This window comes from Trachemys scripta, chromosome 4 (assembly GCF_013100865.1).
Source record: "Trachemys scripta elegans isolate TJP31775 chromosome 4, CAS_Tse_1.0, whole genome shotgun sequence".
In the NCBI taxonomy this organism is placed as follows: domain Eukaryota; kingdom Metazoa; phylum Chordata; order Testudines; family Emydidae; genus Trachemys; species Trachemys scripta.
Genome location: NC_048301.1, coordinates 140,438,597 through 140,461,415, shown reverse-complemented (window position 1 = coordinate 140,461,415; position 22,819 = coordinate 140,438,597). Strand labels below are relative to the sequence as shown.

Below are 22,819 nucleotides of genomic sequence, written 5' to 3'. Positions count from 1 at the left end.
GTGCAGGTTGCAAGAGGCCAGAGGGGGATGGAGGAAAAAACGCAAAAAACAGGTTAACTCGACACTCCAGCTCACTCAGTCAAAAAATAGGCACCAACTCCAGCCCAAGGCCGCAGCTCACAGCCGACGCTTGGCTGCCTGCCAAGAAAGATGCAGCTAAACAAATCTGCAGAGGCAGCCCATAACAAGCAAAATAAGCAAAGGCCTGCATGGAGGAAAAAAAAAAAACAAAGTCTAGCCGGTGTGTTTTGGGAAAGTTAAAAAAAAAACACACAAAAAGCCGGTTTAAATTGGTACAAAAAACACCAAAAGCAGAGGTCACGAAACAAACCACCCCCAAAGAAACTCTGGACTGAAAAACCCTCCCAAAATCCAAAGCAAGTCAGAGATCACAGTGGACCCTAAACAACCCATGCACGGGACAAAAACCCCTGTCCACCCCACCCCCTCTTCTTCTTACGTTACACCCCAGGCTTGGCCAGCCTCGGGTAGTGCAGGTATAAGTATGAAAGTGGATTAGGGCTTGGGGCACTAACACTTTCTTCCTTCCTCTGAGTGACGTAGGGAACCCCCAGCACTCTCCGCAGTTATTTTATTATTTTATTAATAAAGCTTTAAAATTTAAACACTTGGTGTGTTTCGTCATCTCCTCCCCAAACAATCCTGCGGCTTCAGCCTGATCACCTAACACCTCAGGCAAATTGGTAACATAAATCTGTCACAGTTTTGGTGGAGAATTGCGAAGGGGGGGGCCCTGTGGAGCACACCAACTGTTTTGCCCTTGGTATTTCATGTTTGCTCTGTCCGGCACTGTTTGTATTACACGTTAAGAATTTTATAATTAAAGGTGTGCCCACTTTCAATCATAGCAGATCTAAAACTCCCCCCAAAAAAGGTTTAGCATTCCTTTCTCCACTCCGGTTCGCGGGGGTAGGGTGCAGGTGGGTATACTCCCAGGTTGTAAAAGTCCTGGGTAATGGGAGGAGGACTCAGGGAGTCTCGCTCCATACACATAATCCTTGGTGCATATACCCTCAGCCGTAGCATGCCTAAGTTAAAAAGAAAAACATAGGGTGTCTCGCTCTGCCTGGAAAGGGTTTTGGTGTATGGGCCCTCAGTAATATTGGACCGAGTAATACGGAGGGAGACTTAGCGTCTCTCCCTCCGGCCCAAGGTGCCGGCGTGGGCTACGTAAAACCTCAAGTAATTAAAAATCTTAAAAGTGGTACTAACAAATGGTGACAACATGTTCAGGAAACAGAAGGGTACAGCTGCGGACTCGGGAGTCCCGCAGTCGTGGGCTATGGCATCAATGATGGGTTCAGGGCTGGATGTACGGGCATTAGGGAGCGCGGACACGATGGTCCAGCTGCCCAATCAGCTGGTGTCACAGGAGGCAGGTGGACCTGATGCCCAAGCCACAGGGGAGGCAGCAAAGAGGGACAGGACCCTGCTGCCTATTTCAAAGGGGGGTGAGGACCTCTCCCGGCTGAAGAGGGCTCTTACCAAAGTGGTATATAATCCCTGGGGTTCCGAAGCAAAGCTTCAGAAAAAAGTGCAGACTTGGCAAAATTTGTTACTCTCCTTGAGAGTACTATTACTAAAGAAAAAGGCAAATTGGGAGTGGGGGGAAGAGCAGGGTGCTTCTTTAAGGCTTTTAAAGCAAAAGGCTTCACAGCTCCAGCACTGCATTTTCCCGATGAGTCACAGCCTTTTGTTATTCGATTGGCTGCCAACAATACGGCCTTGGCTGCTACACTGTTACAAAATAATGAGGATGGAAGATTGGTTCCAGTAGCATATACATCCAGGAAGCTGCAAGGAGCTGAGATAAATTTTGATCCCTGTGAACACGAACGCCTGGCAGCCATCTGGGCAGTGCAATCTTTCGAGCCACTCACAGGAATAGCTCCAGTCACTATTCAAAGCACCCACACTCCACTAACATACATTTGTCAGGAAAACTGATGGGGAGGAAAGTCTCTAATACTCGAATGGCACAATGGACGCTGATTTTAATTAACAGAGGGGTAACCACGGAAACTGTGTCCAAACCAGGTAAGTTAACACATGCTTTAATTGAAAAAGGAAACCGTCACGACTGTCTGGAGGTCACTCTGGAACAGAGAATTGCTTTAGTGGAGGCACCCCCACTAGAGGAATTGGATACTGTAGGACAAGAGAAGCATATTTGGTTCATTGATGGAAGTGCAATGGTAATAAATGGGAAACGGTGTGTAAAATATGCAGCAATCAATTTAGATAAGGCGATGATTCAGGGCCCTCTGGACCATGAGTCACCCCAACATGCTGAATTACATGCAGTTTATCAGGTTCTGAAACAATATGAGGACTCCCCATGACCAGTGTATATTTACGCTGATAGTGATTTTTGCATACAGGGAATTCAGTTCTGGATGCAGGACTGGCAAAGAAATGGGTGGAAGGAGGCGGATGGTAAAGATATGGCATACTTAGATGAGTGGAAATGGATTTACCAGTGGGTAACAGAGAATCCTAAGCAATTGAAAATCAGGCATGTGAAAGCCCACAACAAGGGAACAGGCAAGGAAGCCATTTGGAATGAGGATGGAAGACTGGTTCCAGTAGCATATACATCCAGGAAGCTGCAAGGAGCTGAGATAAATTTTGGGTGGATACTATAGCTGGACAACACACTATAGCGATTGTAACTAGAAGCCAAGCTAAAAGCGCCCCTACTGATGCCCCTGAACTATTGGGTGCTGCTATAAATCACCGAATTCCAGGTTAAGTGGAAAGGCAAGAACTGATTAATGTAGCCCATCAGTTCATGCATGAGGGGGTAAAAGGAACCTTAAATAGGCTAAGACAAGTTGCAGAATGGAAAAACATGGAAGATGATGTTAGAACATGGGTAAGGAACTGCATTCGGTGTGCACAGGAAAGAGCAAGACTCCCTCACTGGCAACCCATGATACACCAACGGAGGCTTGGGACCTGGCATAGGGTTCAGATTGATTTTATTGACAAGTTACCAAGAAGTAAAGAAGGATTTCCAATACTTGTTAGTAATAATTGATTCCTTTTCAGGATGGGTAGAAGCATTGCCCACTAAAACTTATAGCATTCCATGGGGGATAATTTCTGCTACCATAGTGAAGAAGAGAAGAGTCATCACTGGGCCTGCCATGGATCTCCTTGTGGGGAGGTGATGACCACAATGTCCTTGTGCATCTGCAGCCATGGATCAGTGCATGGGCCCATCCCTGTGGTGACCTCACCCTTTCATGTCAATCGAACACTACTGTCAGTCAGCACCACACCTTTGGTGTTACTGGGATAGTTTCTAGGTTGGTGGCTGTGACATACCAGGGTCCAACCCAGACTAATCAGCAGCTGTGTCACACCTGCCTGCAACCTGGCAATGCCTTGCTGAAGTGGCTTCCACCTGGGCCACTCACAAACAATTGTCTAGCAGGCAAATCACACCCTGAGCATGTGTGTGTAACTGCAGCCTGGCCAGGAATGGCTGAGTTACACTCAGGCTCTCACCACCCTTGGTTATACTGCAGGGTGACCCCAACACACTCCCCAGTCTTCTATTTCCCTCCCGAAATGTACATCCTGTGCTGCCCAGTCCTCTCCTGGACAATACAATTTACATTGTCCATTATTTCTTTAACAGCACTAATATGCATGCAACTTAGCTTCTCAGACACTTTTATTTAAATACAGTAGATTAGATACAACAATAACACAAAGTTTATTGACTACAAAGATAGGTTTTAAGTGAGTGCAAATAAGGAGGCATAGAAGTCAGACATGGTTACAAGAAAACTAAAGCTACAATGCAACTTGTGCCTAAGTTAACAAATGATGTAAAATTTAAAGGAAAAGTTTCCTCACCACATGCTTTCAGCCGTCTTACTGACCAAACTACTTAGGTCAGGATCCATCCCCCTGTCCAATGGCTGCTTCCTTTATCCCTTCCCATGCAGTGAATTGAGATAGAGAGAGAGAGAGCTGTCTTGGGATGTCTGTCCCTTCTTTTTATAGTCCTATCTCCACTTTGAGAAATATTTACACCTGGTTACCACAAGACAAAATGTCTATGTAGAAGGATGGTCCCTGCTGTTTTTTTCTCACCTTTGTTTCCCTTCCTGCTTAATCACTCTGGTTACTGTTTAGACACAAAATTAAGCCGAGCACATTTCTTTGTTTAAGACAGACCAGTTTGCCAGCCTCAGTTTTGAACATGTGTTAAGAACATGATATACTGAAATCTTATAACTTCCCATAAATTATCAAAATAAATTTTATTAATATTTGCAATGAAAGGATGAGTATTTCTAGTTGACTCACAGAGTTTTTAGCATCTTAAAGCTTAGCTCTGTGTCCAGATAATAGGCATGCAAGAGGGATAGTTTTGTGAACTGCAGAACTCCGTACTATGCTGTTGTCTCCTCCTGAGCTCCTCTGCTCATCATGTGGTCTCTATCAGGCAAAATGAGTGAATCTATCTTTCCTACTTTGGGGAGTAACCTAACAAGGGAAGGACATAGGATACCATGGTGATTGGCATACTATAAATAGCTAGGTAATGTGGAGTACTCTTACATGTGTTACAGGTTTTACATTCCACCTATTGGGGCCCGGACAATGAGGTGATTCTGAAACCAAGAATGACTGAGAAGATATCAGCTACAGCTGCAAACATTTAGGGTATTTCATCTGTATCTAACTTTCTGATCCTTTGATTCCAAATTTCTTGCTAAGGCTGGTTGAAATTTTTTCTTGAGAAGGGTTTTTGATGGGAAATTGGAATTTCCATCTTTTCCCTGGAAATTATAAGATTTCCATCAAGAGACCAAACTCCCCTCCTCCCCAAAGCGTGGCGATGTTCCAGGGCAGTTCAGCAAGAGGAGAAACCATAATGCATCATGAGGGATGTAGTCCAACCTCGGGCCTGGCCCATGGAAGAGATTGGTGGTGTGCGGTATCAGATGTACCCCCATCGAAATATTAAGATTTTAGCAAAAAGATTTTGGTCTCCACAAACAAACCCCCTTTGTGTATCAGCTCTACGCAGTACCCGGCTTGCACTGATAACAATAGGATGAAATATACCCCTAACCTCATACTCTGTAATTCTGGTAGAAATTGCATCATGTAATAACACAGTAGGAAAGAGTGGGACTAATTAATCCCCAGGGCATGAATTACACCGAAGGTGGGTTTGGTTCACTGAATGCCTTAATTAGGTGTTATGGCTCTCTGAGCTCAGGTATTCCCACTTGCTTCAGGGATCATGTCCCACAGATCAAACATCTCAGTATAAAATTTCCCGAATGCTCCAAGCTGGCAGTTTCCATTTATGGGGAAATGCCAACACATCTCTCCCTCTCTTCTCAGCAGGTACGTGCGATTGTCCTGAATTACAGTCACACACACACGCAGACACCATGGTGATAAGCAGGTATTGAATTCAAGACCTCCAGCACTAAAAGCCTCAGACCCAACTCCTACCTCTTCAGCTAAAGGAGAGACCTCCTTGGTTGGAAAAAATAGGCAATTACATAGTCACTGAAGCCAGTGATTTCCATTATGTCTCTGGGTTTTCATACAGGCTAAAGTAAATGCCAGAAAGCTTAATTGGCACAGTAAGGAAGTGTTATCCCAAACCGACATGCCAAGCCACAGAGCTCCCCTTGCCCAAAGAGGGTAGAAAGATTGACACTCCTTTACTGTCACCCCTTCTTTAGCTAAGGAATAATCTCTACAGACTGATTCTCTCACAGCAGAGTCACGAGTCACTGTTTTCTGTTTGGATTAGTGAACAGGAGCATTTCTGTGTGGGGCATGATTAACCTGCATGTCATTATATTTACTCAGTGTGTATTTTATCGAACACCTGGATTGACCAGCTGTGAATATCTGGCTCTGTGGACGAAGCCCTTCCCTGAGCGGGTACTGTTGTCCATTCAGAAACTGATCTCTGTTTATTTTCACTCACTTCATTACAGAGAAGGGATGGGTTGCCCAAGCCATCCACCTATTCACATCTCTGTCGCTGTCTGATCTCTGTTCAGAGGAGATGGAAAAGGGAAATCACTCAGAGGCGACTGAGTTCATTCTCTCAGGACTGACAGATCGTCCAGAGCTGCAGGTCCCCCTGTTTGGGGTGTTCCTAGTGATTTATGGTATCACCCTGGTGGGGAATGGGGGGATGATCTTGTTAATCACAATTGATACCCGACTGCACACCCCCATGTATTTTTTCCTCAGTAATTTGTCTTTCTGTGACCTCTGCTTTTCCTTGATAATTTCCCCTAAGATGCTGCAAAATTTCTTAGCCGAGAGGAAAAGCATTTCTTACACTGCCTGTGCTGTGCAAATGTATCTCTCTATCGCTTTTACAGATGTTGAATGCCTGTTGCTGGCTGTGATGGCGTATGACCGTTATGTGGCCATCTGTAACCCGCTGCTCTATAGGGTCACCATGTCCAGGCAGCTTTGTAAAGTGCTGGTGGCTGGGGTGTACGCTGCGGGGGTGGTGGATTCAATGATACACACGTGTTTTACATTTCAGCTGTCATTCTGTAGCTCCAACATCATCAATCATTTCTTCTGTGACATCCCTCCACTGTTGGCAATCTCCTGTTCTGACACCCGCATCAATGAGATTGTGATGTTTGCTTTCACCTGCTACATTATAGTGAGCAGCCTTGTGATTGTCCTCCTCTCCTATGTCTATATCACCTCCACCATCCTGCAGATCCGCTCCCCCAATGGCCGGCACAGAGTCTTCTCCACCTGCACTTTCCACTTGACCTCTGTGGTCCTGTTTTTTGGCACCCTCCTCTTCATGTATTTACGTCCCACCTCCAGCTATTCCATGGACACGGACAAAGTGGCCTCAGTGTTTTACACGCTGGTTATCCCCATGTTGAACCCCCTCATCTACAGCCTGAGGAACACGGAGGTGAAGGACTCCCTGAGGAAAGCAATAAATAAACTCCTAACCAATTCTTGAATCTATTTAACTTAGTACTGGTTTTTTTGATGGGGAGTGGAAACAGGTGAATTCAACTCCCAGCCCATTGGAATGTAATTTCCCAGAGCCCATGGCAGTATTGTTCATTATTCTATTGTTATTATTATTAATTTGTTTGTATTCCAACAAGGTCTGCAGGCCCCAAATGAGAACAGTGGGCAAAACATGGGAAGAATCACAGGTCCAGAAAGAGAGAATGATTATGTAGGCTGGTGGCTAGGCGCACCAACCTAGAGGGTGAGATGCTCAACTTCACATCTCTGTTCCTAGGGTTATTTAATTAGTTATCGACAGTAGAACAACTTTGAAAGGAGAGACTCAGAGCAACCCAGACTGGAAGAGCACATCACTCAGGGGCTGGCATACTTTCTGGAAATGCAGGAAACCCAAGTGCAGACTGTGACGAGTTTGGTCAAAGAGACCCTCGTTGGGACTGTCACCTGATGTGCTGAAATTACCTCTGAGCCCATTTTCCCTGCTAGCCTGGGCCTCCAGAACCCTGCCTTGTTGATCCAGACATGCTAGCCTGCTGCAGCACAGACCCAGGGTCTCGGCCACAACCCCAGAGCTGCAGCTCTCGACTGAAACCAGCTCAGCAGGATACATGTCTGCAGCATGCAGACACCCAGCTCCCAATGGGATCTAAACCCCAAATAAATCCATTTTACTCTGTATAAACCTTATACTAGGGAAAACGATAAATGTTCACCCTCTATATCACTGATAGAGAGAGATGCACAGCTGTTTGCCCCCCCAGGGAACAATTGTTTTCACTCAGTTTCTAAATAAAAGTGATTTTATTAAGTATTAAAAGTGGTATTTAAGTGGTTTTAAGTAATAGAACAGAACAGAACAGACAGTAGCTAGGTAAGTGGAAAAATTACACTGAGGGTAAATACAACCTAACTGCCTCAAACATGCTATGAAAAGTTTCTCAGCCCTGTGCGACAAAGCTCAGTTGATCTAACATTTAAGCATAAACCAGGCCTCAGTGAAGCTGCGGATGGAAAAGACCAGTTGGGAAATCCAGTCCTATCTCCCTGCCAGGGCAGCAGAATCCCCTTCGGTTCTTTTTGTTCAGGCTAGTTGGAAATATTCCAGCTGTCCCAGCTTCCCAGTAGAGATTATTCTGCATTCTGATTGAGCTCAGTGTCAAGCTGTGTGTGTGTGTAGAGGGCGCTCTCTCTGTGTGTGTTTGTGTTTGGTGTGAAGTGGGCACTGTGTGTGTGTGCAGTGGGCACTCTGTCTCTGTATGTGTGTGTGTGTGTGTGCAGTGAGCACTGTGAGTGTGTGTGATGGGGGGTATAGTAGAGATGAATATCAAGCGTAGGCAAGTGTGTGTCTCCCTTGCCCTGCCTAGTGTTCAGGATGGCATCCCACACTGGTGCAGGGCCCTTTGTGAGACCATAGAATCGTAGAACAGGAGGGGACCTTGAGAGGTCATTTATTCCATTCCCCTGCACTCATGGCAGGACTGAGTATTATCTAGAACATCCCTGACAGGTGTTTATCTAACCTGCTCTTTAAAACCTCCAATGGTGAAGATTCCACAAGCTGCCTGGGCAATTTATTCCAATGCCTAACTGCCCTGACAGTTATGGAGTTTTTCCTAATGTCCAACCTAAACCTCCCTTGCTGTAATTGAAGCCCATTGCTTCTTCTCCTGTTTCAGGGACTATAAGATATAGGAGATAAATTAAATTAGCAAAAGAATCAGGAGGGCGCTGGCATGCTTGGGGATATTTTGTAGCAGCCTCTGCAGAGAACAATTACATTTTTCGCGTCAGCATCACATTGAAAGGGCCCTCATTTATCAATTGTCTGGTCTTATTTAACACTTTATATATTTTGATCTTCCACAAACTGTAACTCCAGATACTTTGCAACATTAAATAATACAAGCCAGTAAACGAGAGACATGAGAAATGACTGAAAGCAATGGTGGTAAGACTGAAGCCCCAGTGCAGAGGGACTGAAAGAAAGTTAAAAGGCATAAATACAGTGGGAAAGGGTTCCATTTAAGAGCAGACTTGACAAAAAGGGGAGAACTGAGTGGTTCAGGGATACTTTTTGTTGGTCCAGATTTCTCACTGCCCATACAACTACCCTACCCCAACACAAGTACACGGGCTCATTGTCAGAAGAACATCGGTCCTTTGTTTTTAATACTTAACCTATCAACAAGTATAAAACCTGAAATACACAACTAAAGGGGCAAAGGTTTTCATCCTACCTCTTTCCTTTTCACAAGCCGCCTCCCTCCCCCTCCCCCCGCCATCCCACTACAACCCTAACAGAAGTTCCTCCTTAGCTCAGGAGACAGCCCAATGAATTGCTGAATTGTTCATTTCTCCTTAAACCATTGACTAAGACAATGGTTGCCAAATTTTTGTATCAAAGAGGATGGTCAGCTCGAAAAGGCCTGTTGATGAATGAAGGAAACCCCTAAATGTCCCTTAATCAGGCATTGCCAACACCCCCAATCAAGCAGCTAATAAAGGGATGTTATGTGGGCCAAGTTGTGGGGACTGAAGAAACAAATATACCATTGACACAACAGATGTTTGAGACAGAGGAACCAGGCCCCTTAAACATCAGGCTTTTTGTACACGAGAAGACAACCTGGAATCCAGTGCTTCTTTAAAGGGTGTGTGGCTATGGGCAATCTGGTGCCTTAGATGGTGTAGGTCAGGGGTTCTCAAGCTTTTTCTTTCTTAGCCCTCTTCCCCCAACATGATCCCTGGCCCACCTGTGCCACAACAACTGTTTTTCTGCATATAAAAGCCATAGCTGGCGTTAGTGGGTAGCAAGGCCCCACACCACAAGGGGACCTGTGAATCTAAGTTGCTCAGGCTTCAGCTTCAGCCCTGGGTGGAGGGCTTTAGGGTACTGGGCTTCAGCTCCACGTGGTGGGGGTTTCAGCTTTCTGCCCTGTGCCCCAGCAAGTCTGATGATCCCCTGAAACTTGCTTGCGGCACCCCCAGGACGTCCTGGATGCCTGATTGAGAACCATGGCATTATCGCTGTGATGGCTTTGCACAATGGGCAGAATAATTGTGTGTTGATCTGATCGCGTGACACAGGCCCTCTGACGGAGCGGACCACATAAAACTCATTCTTCACACTGCCGTCTTCGACTGACATGTTATTTACAACACACACACACCCCTTTTATTTTATTTTGACCCTCACGGTTTTGTTCCCTCTGCACACTCTAGCTTTCAGGGTCTTTTTACAAACGGTTCTTTTTTCTAAACAGGGTTTTGAAATTTGCTGAAGGAAGAAGATGGTAAATATTTCCCAAACGGTCTGATGGTTTCTCTGTCTTGGTCACTTTGTCCACCTACTCTGCCACTTGAGCTATTCTGAGTCCCCCTCCTTTGCTGCCTACTGCCTGTGTCCACCAAAGACTCCAGGGGTGGGAGGCTGAGGAGAATACATGGAATGTTGGTTCCACCCACTGAAATGGTTGTTAAAAAAAAAAGAAGATCTGTGACCTAGAGCTGAAAACAACCGTCTCCCATTTCAAGACCCATAATCTGTCTGGGCTCACAGACCTTGAGCGAGATTAGAAAATCCTGCTTTCCAAGGTCTGTCCTGCTTTGAAATCACCTCCTCCCTGGATTGGAACTGGTGATGCAAAGGGGAAAGACACCATGTCTCAGCCTCAAAACCTTAAGCCATTCCCTTTCTCCAAAACTGTCTTCCTTAAAAACCTTACTCTTTATTCCCCCACCCTCATTGCTCAGCAACTGCTTCAATTCTGCAGAGCAGACCACAACACATCAGAGGGAGGAGAGAGACTTTTTTTTAACTTGATGTCACTCTAAAGGGGATACTGAGCTATGGGGCAATGTAAGTGATTTGTCCAGTTTGTGGCAGAGCAGAAGCATGAACCCAGCTCTGCTGAGTCCAAGTCCAGCAGACCATCCACCCTCCATGGATCAGGGAGAGATGGATGAAGTGATTCCTTTCCAACCCAAAAGAATCTGCAATCCCATGACCCTAAATCTTTAAATAAATACACATCGGGTCAAATTTAATACCCAAACCCAAAACACATGCATGTCCCATTATCCCTTACATCTGTTATGTACCCATGTCTGCTGCTATAGGACATTATATCTCATTCGCTTAGCCAGTCCCCTTCTTGTTCTGGACTTCCTCGCTGGTGACGTTTTACCAGGTTAATCAAGAGATTCACTGAGCAAGGACCTCAGGACGGAGATGACAATGAAAATATAGGAGATGAGGATAACGAGGACGGAGATGATTTCCACGGAGCTGCCATAGATATAGAGCAGGAGTTCATTGAGGGAGGTGTCAGAGTGCAAGAACTTGAGCTGAGGTGGGTCTTCCCACCCCCTTTCCTCCCTGTGACTGGAGGGGTGTTAACAGGCCACTTGCACCTTGAATGGTCCCTTGAAACATGTGTTAACTACTTACACTAAACAATCTATTCCACCTTATATTTACCTGTGATATTCTGAGTTACTGAAGAAAAACTGTGTCAGCTCAAAAACTTGTCTCTGTCACCAACAGAAGTCGGTCCAAGAAAAGCTATTACCTCCTCCACCTTGTCTCTGTACAGTTCTGGTCAGTTATTGTACCAGCATCACTTGGCTCTCAATGGCTAAGGTCATGTCTACACTAGAGCACTTACAGCAGCGCAGAGGTACTAATGCAGCTGTGCCGCTGTATTCAGGGCCGGCTCCAGGCACCAACTTGCCAAGCAGGTGCTTGGGGCGGCCACTCCGGAGAGGGGCGGCACGTCCAGGTATTCGGCGGCAATTCAGCGCACGGTCCCTCACTCCCGCTCGGAGCCAAGGACCTCCCGCCGAATGGCCGCCGCAGATGGCGATCGCAGTTTTTTTTTTCCTAGTTGTTTTTGCGCCGCTTGGGGCGGCAAAAACCCTGGAGCCGGCCCTGGCTGTATGAGCGCTCATGTAACTGCTCTGTGCTGATATGAGAGTGCTCTCCTGTTGGCCTAATAAATCCATCTCAACAAGCAATGGTAGCTATGTCAGCGGGAGAACTTCTGTCTCCAACATAGAATCATAGAAGATCAGGATTGGAAGAGACCTCAGGAGGTCATCTAATCCAACCCCCTGCTCAAAGCAGGGGCAACCCCAACTAAATCTTGCCAGTCCGGGCTTTGTCAAGCCAGGCCTTAAAAACCTCTAAGGATGAAGATTCCACCACCTCCCTAGGTAATCCATTTCAGTGCTTCACCACCCTCCTAGTGAAATAGTGTTTCCTAATATCCAACCTAAACCTCCCCCACTGCAACTTGAGACCATTGCTCCTTGTTCTGTCATCTACCACCACTGAGAACAGCCGAGCTCCATCCTTTTTGGAACCCCCCTTCAGGTAGTTGCAGGCTGCTATCAAATCCCCCCTCACTCTTCTTTTCGGCACACTAAATAACCACAGTTCCCTCAGCCTCTTCTCGTAAGTCATGTGCCCCAGCCCCGTAATCATTTTTGTTGCCCTCCGCTGGACTCTCTCCAATTTGTCCACATCCCTTCTGAAGTGCGGGGACCAAAACTAAATGCAATACTCCAGGTGTGGCCTTAACAATGCCGAATAGAGGGGAATAATCACTTCCCTCAATCTGCTGGCAATGCTCCCACTAATGCTGTCCACACTGGCTCTTCTGATGTCACTCAGGGAGGTGTTTTTACCGACAAAAATGGTAGTGTAGACCTGGCCTAAGATGATTCCATTCTAGCACTGTTTAATATAATACAGACACCTGTAATAGATGAGAGTGTAAGTGGTGGATATAATTAATTTTCATGGTCTCACTAGAACTAGCCTCTTTGTATTTGGGTCATGTATTCGTTATGGGTCTCTGAATAGAGGCAAAGTTCTCTGATTTGAACTTTCATCCATGACCTTTCCATCAACAAGTGGATCTCTCCTGAGGTTCAAAGGAGACACTCACAGTAGTTAGAGCCTGGGTTTAATGTAGCTATAACAATGCAACACTATAATAACAATATATGTTTGGGGAAAGAGAGGTCAGGGCCTGCTGATCTCAGTGTTTGTTGTGTGGTTATTACACTAATGGTATACGTAGCTGTACATTCTGTTCCTTTTTTAAAAGCACATTAAATTAATTTACTCTATGCCATCCTGCCATATGGCTTGGTGGATATCAGAATGTAAAGTACAAATGTTTCTTCTCTCACGCTTACAAAATAATCCTTCTGTGACATATACTTCTGAAACTATCTGTCTGACTCTCTGTCTACCAATCTACATTCTTATACAAGGCACATCACTGTAGAATTTGAGAGCCTTGCAGACTGTTAAACTAAAACGATTTTAAGGTCAGTGGTTTCATGACTAGCTTTAAGTGAGCATTTCTAGGAGATGTGGTTATTATTTACAACACCTATGGAAAGAGCACTTGAGAGAGCAGCCACTTCAACCACATTCCCCGAAACAATAAAGAGAGGATATGAATAGGTTTATTACTGGTTATTAAAATGACAAGAAAACACATTCATCTTGAAACCACTTCCCCTCCCCAGTGATCTCCCCAGAGCGTCCTTCACCTCCTTGTTCCTCAGGCTGTAGATCAGGGGGTTCAGCATGGGGATCACCGCAGTATAGAACACAGAGGCCACCTGGTCTTGGCCCAGTGAGTAGCTGGAGTTGGGGCGCAAGTATGTAAAGATCAGAGACCCATAAAACATGGTGACGGCCGTCAGGTGGGAGGCACAGGTGTTGAAGGCTTTGTGCCTGCCCTCGGCAGAATGGATTTTCAGGATGGCAGCCAAGATGTACAGGTAAGAGAAGAGGATTATCAGGAGGGAGCTGATACAGGTGAAACCAGCTAAAATAGAAATGGTATTTTCAGCGATGGAGCTATCAGAGGATGATAGGGCTAGCAGTGGAGGGGTGTCACAGAAAAAATGGCTGATGATATTGGAACCACAGTATGGTAACCTGGTAATAACACACACAGTAATCATGGCATTTGTGAAGCCAGTGATATAGGAGCCAGCCACCAATGTGACACAGACTTTATGGGACATAACTGATGTGTAGAGCAGGGGTTTACAGATGGCCACATAGCGGTCATACGCCATTGCAGCCAGGAGGAAGCACTCTGTACACACCCAGGCAACAAAAAAATACATTTGAGAAAAACACCCAGAGTAGGAAATGGCTTTGCTCTCTGCTAAGAAGTTCGCCAGCATCTTTGGGGTGACAACAGATGAATAGCAGATATCGACAACAGACAAGTTGCACAGGAAGAAGTACATGGGGGTGTGCAGTCGGGAACTGATTCTGATCAAAATGATCATCCCGAGATTCCCCACCAGGGTGATAACATAGATCACCAGGAACAACGCAAAGAAGGTGACCTGCAGCTTTGGGTCATCTGTGAATCCCATGAGAATGAACTGGGTTGCTACGGTAGAATTTTTCTCTTCCATGATTCCCACTTCTGATACCTGCCGAAAAGATGAATCAAGAGAAGATGAACTATTTCATGCTCAGTCATCATTCTGTGTACAAAGCATGCAAATGCATACATATTTTTGCATGCCTACTGCTTTGAGATTTGGGTCCCAGTGATATATAGTCACAAACATTCAACCCTCTAATGTATAAAGAAGGTACCAAACTCTCCTCTGGGGTTTGCTTAAAATGGCTTCTGTAGTGATAGGCAGTTAACCAACCAACCGAGTGCTTAATTCAGTTTTACGCATCTGATAATTTGGATACCCCTTCTATTTGGTATACTATGTAAATGGGTTACTGGGTGGATGTATGGGATGGTAGGTGAGTAAGTGTGTGGCTGCATGAATAAAGAGATGTAAATGAATAGGTGGTTGGTGGGGTGAATTGGTTTGTTGCTGGATGGGAGTGTCCATTGTGATGGCCAATCTGATGTGTTAGCAAACTGGTGGACTGATAGATGGGTGAACATATTGTTGGAGTAAGAGGGAGCTGGGGGGTAGATAGTTGTGTAGGGAGTTAAGAAGGTAGATGGCCGAGTCAGTGGGCAGTCAAATGGATGAGTCATTGAGTAAGTAGACATGTGCTATTGGATTAGTGAGAAGGTGGCTGGGAGAATGCACTGGAAGGCAGGCAGTGTTGTTATAGCCGTGGTGATCTCAGGATATTACAGAGACAAGGTGGGCGAGGTAGTATCTTTTATTGGACCAGCTTCTGTTGGTGAAAGAAACAAGCCTTTGAACTACACAGGGCTACCCAAAGACCTGACTGTTGGTCCAGTAAAAGATATTACCAGGTAATCTCTCTGTAAGGCAGACAGACAGATGTGTGAAAGAGTTTGAGGATGGGTGGCTTGAGTGAGTGGTATTGTAGGTGTTCAGTAAGTTGAAAAAGTTCTTGGGTCTATTTCAGAGTGGAAAATGTTCTGTATGACAAATATCACCCACCAGAACTGAAACCCATTGCAGAAGCGAAGGAGTGGAAGCTCAGAGATTGAGCTCTTACCCTAGCAAGTCAGTCTTTTAGAAACAGTGTGGCAGGGAAACTTGCTTGGTTACTGGTGATGCTGTTTTGTGAACAAACATAGAAATTGAGGGACCCAGGACTGTCAATACAAGAGCAGTATAGGTACTGTGTTTAGTTACAGATGTATAAATTTAGCTCTTCCCCTCAGTGAAACACCCCAGACTTATCATTATGTTAAATGCCAACCCTGTACACTGGGTATTACTGTTACATTATTACTATATTGATACATAAAAATTGACATCAGTCTAATGAAAGAGAAAGGATACGTCTTGTACTAACAGCACTGGAGTGGGTCTCCGAAGAGATGGATTCAATTCCCCCTCTACCAGAGATACCTTCTCTGATCCTTCATCACCATGACACAGAGGAAAATGTCTATGTCTATGTAATTTAGGACCCTAAGTCCTATTTTCAAATGGGACTTTTGAAAATGGGACTCAAGCTCCTAAGTGATTTAGGCCCTTTTGAAAAATTCACCCTGTGCCTTAGTTCCCCACCTGTAAAATTAGGATAATAATACTTCTTGTCTCGCATCCTGTGTCTGTCCTGTCCCTTTTGATTGTAAGCTCGTTGGGGCATGGATTGTCTCTTGTGTATTTGTACATTGCCTGGTTTTATGGGGACCTGATCTCAGTTGAGGCATTACTGTAATGCAAATAATTATTTCAAATCATTTCTTATCAGAAGAGTCAAAATCCAAGCATATTGCTTATTTTATTTAACCCAGTCACTCCCAAACAAATAGAAACTGAATCCAAGTTAGGAGTGAACAGTTTGGATTTTTTAAAATATTTTGTTCTTTTGAACGTAAAAGTTCACATAATTTTCAACTCCCACATAGCCGAATACATTTTTTTTTTTTAAATTTCACTAATAGAGTCTCACTTACCAGGATCCAAATTGCGCTATGAACACTGCTCCCATGTGGTAAAGAACATCTGAACAGAACTTCAGTTCGTGCTGGCATCTAAAAGAAAAGCCCTTTCTCAGCTTTCGATCAAAGCAAAGGGATTGCCAGTGATGGCTGTTGTTACAGCTCTTCAGATCTACTCCAAAAGCTAGTAAAACCCGCAGCTTGAAAGAGTAACTGGATCTTTTTAAGAGCAGATTAGACAAACACGTGTCAGGGATGGTCTAGATGTTGCTTGGACCTGCCATGAGTGCAGGGAACTGGACTTGATGGCCTCTCGAGGTCCCTTCCAGTCTTATGATTTTATGAGCTGCGGAACGATTCATATTCTGATTGTGCAGTAATATTTACATTGTACTGGGAACTCTGGAACCACAAAGGAGATCTCCTCAAACCCCAAACCTCCTAATCTCCATTATGGGATGCACTAAGCAATTAAACAGTGCAGCCTTGGAACAGACTGATTTAAACACATATTCAAATTTCAAAAGGAAACGCAGATGCTCAGAGCCGCGCATCCTGAAGGGCAGGACACTAAATGGAAAACACTAAAATCAAACCCTGCTATAGTTTTTGAGTGACTATTCTAGGAAAATAAACCATCCAAGAGGCTGAAGAGGGGAAGACAGAGTAACTCTTGGGAATGAGTTACACTCCTTTTCCACTCCTCAGGTTGAAAGCCCAGTTGATAGTGATCAGAAATTGTGATTTATCTTAAGTCTGATTGATGGCCTTTGTGAAATGAGTTGGGTCCCTCACTGTATCTTCTAGCATGACAAGTGGCCACATCTAGAGCTGGTTGGGAATTTGTTTTTCTACAGAAAATTTCAAATTTTCATTGAAAAATCACAATTTATCACATTTTGGCTGTACACTGAAAATTTTTGACTTGTAGTTCAAGAGCCTCCTGGTTGGCCTACATGTTCCATGGTGCATTATGGTCTCCCTTCTTGGTGAGGGGAGGAGGTGTATCATTACTGATACATGGCCCCAGTGCATCATGGGAGATGAAGTCTGGCTGGGGAACAGGGCTCACCAAGGAGAACTGGAGCATGAGTTACTGGAGCTACAGCTCCATGAGGCACCTTGGCAGCATTTCAGAATTGAAGTATTTTAATTTTCAAATTAAATCCAAAAATATTTGGGCTCTCAGGAATTCAAGTTTTGAATGACAAAAAAAATATCCATTTAGGTGAAAGCCTACAATTTCATGAAGAATAATTTTGATGGAAAATGTTTGACCAGCTCTGCCCACATCACAAATTCCACCATTGCAATGAGTGCTTATTGGTATCTCATTGGCAACTTCAGCAGAGAAAGCAAAGAGTGACTAGGCCGCAGAGACTGAAGACTATCAGCCCTTGGAGATGTTGCTTCTTGGTCAGCACTGAGGAACATTAGTTGGAACTGGCTTGTGTGTAAGTCTTTATTGCAGCTGCCCACAGTGTGTCTGATGTGGATGACTGAGAGCAGTCTTCAGTCTCCAGAGCTGTCAGTCAGACACCTATCACTCGCATCATGTTCACTTTAACAGGTAGTGAGCTCTTTGAAAAGTCACTTGGTAAAAATGGCATCATGACTCTCAGTGTTTATTGTCTCTCACTAATATCTACACCAAGTGTGCTCAGATCATATCTCACTGCTAACCTGGGAGTTTTTTCTCTCTCTGCAAACTTCACCTGTTCTCTGAGAGTCAAATGGGGCATTGTCCACCTCATGCATCATCATCACTAGCCAAACTGGGCCCTCAGAGAGACCTATCCAGTCACGGCACCTTCAGTAGGTTTGCCCAAATGTAATCGATTGGACCTGAAGAAACAATTTAACTGATGATGCATAAGATTGGAAAGTGTCTGTGGTGTAGGCAGGTGACATTTTTACACAGTCAGTTTTCAGAGATGGCCTGTGCTTGGCATGAGTGGGGAAAGGATACACACCAAAGAGTTTTATAGCCATACTGTTCCTGGCCTTGATAGGGATAGACAGGGTAAGAATGGCACAGCTGAGGAGGTTTCATGGGAGGGGGCAGAGCTAACAAGGAGGAGGCGGGGCATTCTCTTGGCATACCTTTTTGCTACTTAGGCTTTAAAAATTAAAATATTCAAAATAAAAACCAAATCTGTTTTTCCAACCTTTTTCTGGGTTCCAGTAGCTCAAGAAAGAATAGACTGACACCTTGTAAACATGTCAATCTCTATTTTCATACCCAGGATACATTTTTAAAAAGAACAAAGTGCAAATACAAGAAGTTACTAACATCCCTGTAACCACGGATGTGCGACACCTCACAGTGTTGCCAACTGTCATGATTTTATTGCCTGCCTCATGACATTTGGTGCTTTTCTTAAAGCCCCAGAGCCTGGAGTCAGGTGAATCTCAGCTTTCATTTAAAGACACTTAATTGTCTAGTGCTTGTGATTACAAAGAAAAACTTGAAAACATGACCTACGTGCCCCCCAAAGGCTCAAAAACCAGAAGGTCAACAAAAAGAACCCAACTATTTGTATTTTTTCCTTAATCTTATGAGTTTGGGGGACCTGTGTCATGATTTTTGAATGTTTGGGGTTGGCAATACTACAGTCGCCTGATATGGGACATACACAGAGATTGACTCGGGATCTACTGCATTAGGGACAGGGCCAGCGCAACCCGTTAGGCGATCTAGGCGGTCGTCTAGGGCACTAACATTTGGGGGATGGCGACTGCAGCGGCCGAATCTTCCGCCGCCCCGGTCGTCGGCGGTATTTCAGAGGCGGAACCTTCCGCCGCCCAGGTCATCGGCGGTATTTCAGAGGCGGGACCTTCCGCCGCCCAGGTCGTCGTCGGTATTTCAGAGGCGGGACCTTCCGCCGTCCCGGTCGTCGTCGGTATTTCAGAGGCGGGACTTTCCGCCGCCCAGGTCGTCGGCGGTATTTCAGAGGTGGGACCTTCCGCCGCCTAGGGCGGCAAAAAAGCTGGCGGCGCTCCTGATCCAGCACCCATTGAAGTTAGTGGTAAAGCTCCCATTTCTTGTGGCTGTGTAGGAGTAGGTCCTAAATGCAGGAGCATCTACATTTGAGCTCAAATATTAAGCTCCTCTTTTTTGGCCTCTACCGTAGATTTGTTAATTTATTCTGTGGACTAATCACAAAGAGGGAGGGGGAGGCAAAGACCTACTATGTGGCTTGACAAAGGTTGGCTCATCACTCTGGTGTTTGCAGGAAGAATGTTTTGATGTGAGCAGAATTTGGTAGGACATTTTTCTTTCTCTCTGACTCATTTTTGGTGGGGAAATGTTTGCCATTAGAGGTGGCAGACATTTTTAAAGTCGAAAAGCTTTTTTAGTCAAAAATAGCCAATTTTATATTCCTAAACTGATAATTTTCACAACAAATGTGTCCACTTTCAAAATGTCCCATGATATCTTTTTTCAGTATTGCTTGCCAATATTTTTTGTTTAAGTGTTTTCCTGGTTTCTTCTTTTTCCCCCTTCCCCCCACCCCCTTTGCCTTTCCTTTTTAATGTCAGAAGAGGGCTGAAGAAAAGAGGAAAGCAGGAGAACTGAAAAAGCTAAAAGAAAAATACCTTGCCAAACATTTAAAACATTGTGAATTGAAATCTACAAACCAAAACTTTGAACTTTTGAATCAAATTGTTTTACATGTCTGTTTTTACCAGCTGTAGTTCCATCATGCTTGATTCTGGGCCGCTGAGCTTGTGATGTCACTAACAACTGTGAAATATGAGTGGCTGATTCAAACTCCGCTGAATTAAATGGGAATCTTTGCACTGACTTCAGTGGGCTTTGTCTCAGGGCCTTATGATTCAAAGGTGTACAAGACTATACAAACTGCAAGGCAATGGAAAATCAGTCACGTTGAGAGAGGGATGGGCGATGGGATGGATCACTTGATTATTACCCTGGAATGGGTTACCTAGGGAGGTGGTAGAATCTCCTTCCTTTGAGGTTTTTAAGGCCTGGCTTGACAAAGCCCTGGGTGGGATGATTTAGTTGGGGATTAGGTCCTGCTTTGAGCAGGGGGTTGGACTAGATGACCTCCTGAAGTCCCTTCCAACCCTGATATTCTATGATTCTATAATACCTGAGCTCAGAAAGCCGTAACACCTAATTAATGCGTTCAATGAATCAAAGCCACCCTCGGTGTAATTGGTGCCGTGCGGATTAATTTGACCTACTCTTTCTTACTGTGTTATTAAATGATGCAATTTCTATCACAGTTACAGAGTATGAGGTTAGGGGTATATTACATACTGCTGTTTTCACTGCAAGCTGGGTACTCTCCAGAGCTGGTCCACAAAGGATTTTTTTTTTGTGTGTGTGTGGAGACCAAAATCTTTTTGCTAAAAAGTTAATATTTCAACACGGAAGTACCACAGGGGTGCATCTGGTACCAAACACCACCAATCTCTTCCATGCGCCAGGCTCCCAGGCTCCACTACATCCCCCCCATGATGAATGATGGTCTCTGCTCTTGCTGAACTGCCCTGGAACAGCACCAGAGTCCCACAGCTTTGGTTTAGGGAGCAGGGCAGTTTGGTATGTTGATTGAAATCTTATAATTTCCAGGGAAAATATAATTTCATGGCAAAAATATTTGAATGGAAAATCGAATTTCCCATCAAAAAAACTTCCCAAGAAAAATTTTCACCCAGGCTCAGTAACAAATTTAGAATCAAAGAAAGAGAAAGTTAGATACAGGTGAAACATACTAATTGTTTGCAGCTGTAGCTGATATCTTCTCAGTCATTCCTGGTTTCAGAATCACTTCATTGTCCCGGCCCTAATAGGTGGAATGTAAAATCTGTAAAACATGTAAGAATACTCCAGATTATCTAGCTATTTATAGCATGCCAATCACCATGGTATGCTTTGCCGTTCCCTTGCAAAGTAGGAAAGCTAGGTTCACTCATTTTGCTTGATGGAGAGCACATGATGACCAGAGGAGCTCAGGAGGAGACCACAGCATGCTATGGACTTCTGCAGTTCACAAAACTCTCTCTCTTGCATGCTTATTATCTGCACACAGTGCTCAGGTTTAAGATGCTAAATAAATCTATGAGTCAACTAGAAATAGTCATGCTCTCATCGCAAATATTAATATATATATATTTTTTATAGTGTATGTGAAGTTATAAGATGACACTGTATCATGTTATTAATACATGTTCCAAACTGAGGCTGGCAAACTGGTCTGTCTTAAACAAAGAAATGTGTGCTCTGCTTAATTTTTTATCTAAACCATAACCAGACTCATCAAGCAGGAAGGGAAACAAAGGAAGCCCAAAAAGGTGAGGAAAACACAGCAGGGAACATCCTTCTACCTAGAGTTTTTGTCTTCCAGAAACCAGGTGGAAATGTTTCGCAAAGGGGGGATAGGATTATAAAAAGAAGGGGCACACATCCCAAAGCACCACTCTCTCTCTTTCTCCCCACTGATTCACTGCATCTGAAGGGATAAAGGAAGCAGCCATTGGACTTCGGGAGGGGTCCTGACCTAAGTAGTTTGGTCAGTAAGACGGCTGAAAGCATGTGGTGAGAAATCTTTTGCTTTGAATTTCACATCATTTGTTAACTTAGACACAAGTTGCATTGTAGCTTTATTTTTCTTGTAACCATGTCTGACTTCTATGCTTCCTTATTTATACTCACTTAAAATCTATCTGTGTAGTCAATAAACTTTGTTTTATTGTTTTATCTAATCCAGTGTGTTTAAATAGAAGAGTCTGAAAAGCTAAGTTGTATGCATGTTAGTGCTGTTACAGAAATTATGGACACTGTAACTTGTATTGTCCAGGGGAGGACTGGGCAGCACAGGACGTACATTTCAGGAGGAAATCGAAGACTGAGGAATGTGTTGGGGTCACCCTGCAGTATAACCAAGGATGGGAGACCTCTCACCTGTTGTAGTCTGTACTCCACCTCCCTCAGACACTATGTTCCATCACGGATCTTTCTCAGGGCTGGGCTACACTAATGCTGTGGGATGATCTATGTTACACTACTTCAGTTACGTAACTCTCTGGTTGACATAGCGCGGTGTGGACACCGTTGTAAATCAGACTAAGTTAGTCAACTTGAAGTAGCGTAACTGAGATCAATTTACAGCAGTAGCGTGCACCAGTCCTGAGAACGATGCAGGACAGAACATGGCCCAGTCGTCAGGGTACTGTCCGGCAATGTGGGAGCCCACTTTCAAATGGCTTCTCCCCATCAGACAGAGGTGGGATTGACCTGTATCTCCCACATCCCACAGGAGTGATCTAATCACTGGGTTAAAGTCTACAAGGGAAGCAGCACTATTACTGCCTCTTCCATTCCTATCCATTTTGTCAGTGTGGCCCTACACTGTTTTTGTTTTTACATTGAA

The 22,819-nt window shown here is 44.5% G+C and overlaps 2 protein-coding genes across 3 annotated transcripts; one reads left to right on the top strand and one right to left on the bottom strand.

The window, feature by feature from the left end:
• Positions 1-3,143: 3,143 nt before the first annotated feature.
• On the top strand, positions 3,144-7,015 carry LOC117876289 (olfactory receptor 1019-like). Of its 2 annotated transcripts, none has more exons than XM_034768302.1 (2): positions 3,144-3,152; positions 6,077-7,015. In XM_034768302.1, exon 2 carries the CDS (start codon positions 6,077-6,079, stop codon positions 7,013-7,015), a length of 939 nt encoding a protein of 312 aa, XP_034624193.1. In that variant the 5' UTR covers positions 3,144-3,152. The 2 variants fall into 2 exon arrangements, with proteins under 2 accessions (XP_034624193.1, XP_034624192.1); XM_034768301.1 differs by lacking the exon at positions 3,144-3,152 and adding an exon at positions 5,331-5,346 and having other exon boundaries at positions 6,072-7,015.
• Positions 7,016-9,280: 2,265 nt separating this feature from the next.
• Positions 9,281-21,459, bottom strand: LOC117876600 (olfactory receptor 5F1-like). Its single transcript, XM_034768852.1, has 3 exons — positions 21,441-21,459; positions 13,590-14,495; positions 9,281-9,336 (listed from the first exon to the last, which is right to left on the bottom strand). The coding sequence occupies exons 1-3, from the start codon at positions 21,457-21,459 to the stop codon at positions 9,281-9,283; spliced, it is 981 nt and encodes a 326-aa protein (XP_034624743.1).
• Positions 21,460-22,819: the final 1,360 nt, after the last annotated feature.

What these genes read in the sequence shown, in the direction of transcription:
- LOC117876600 (XM_034768852.1), bottom strand. An exon ending in GAACAAGGAGGTGAAGGACG is followed by an intron (nt 9,337 to 13,589) that starts CTCTGGGGAGAT and finishes GCTAAGGAGGAA; the next exon opens with CTTCTGTTAGGGTTGTAGTG.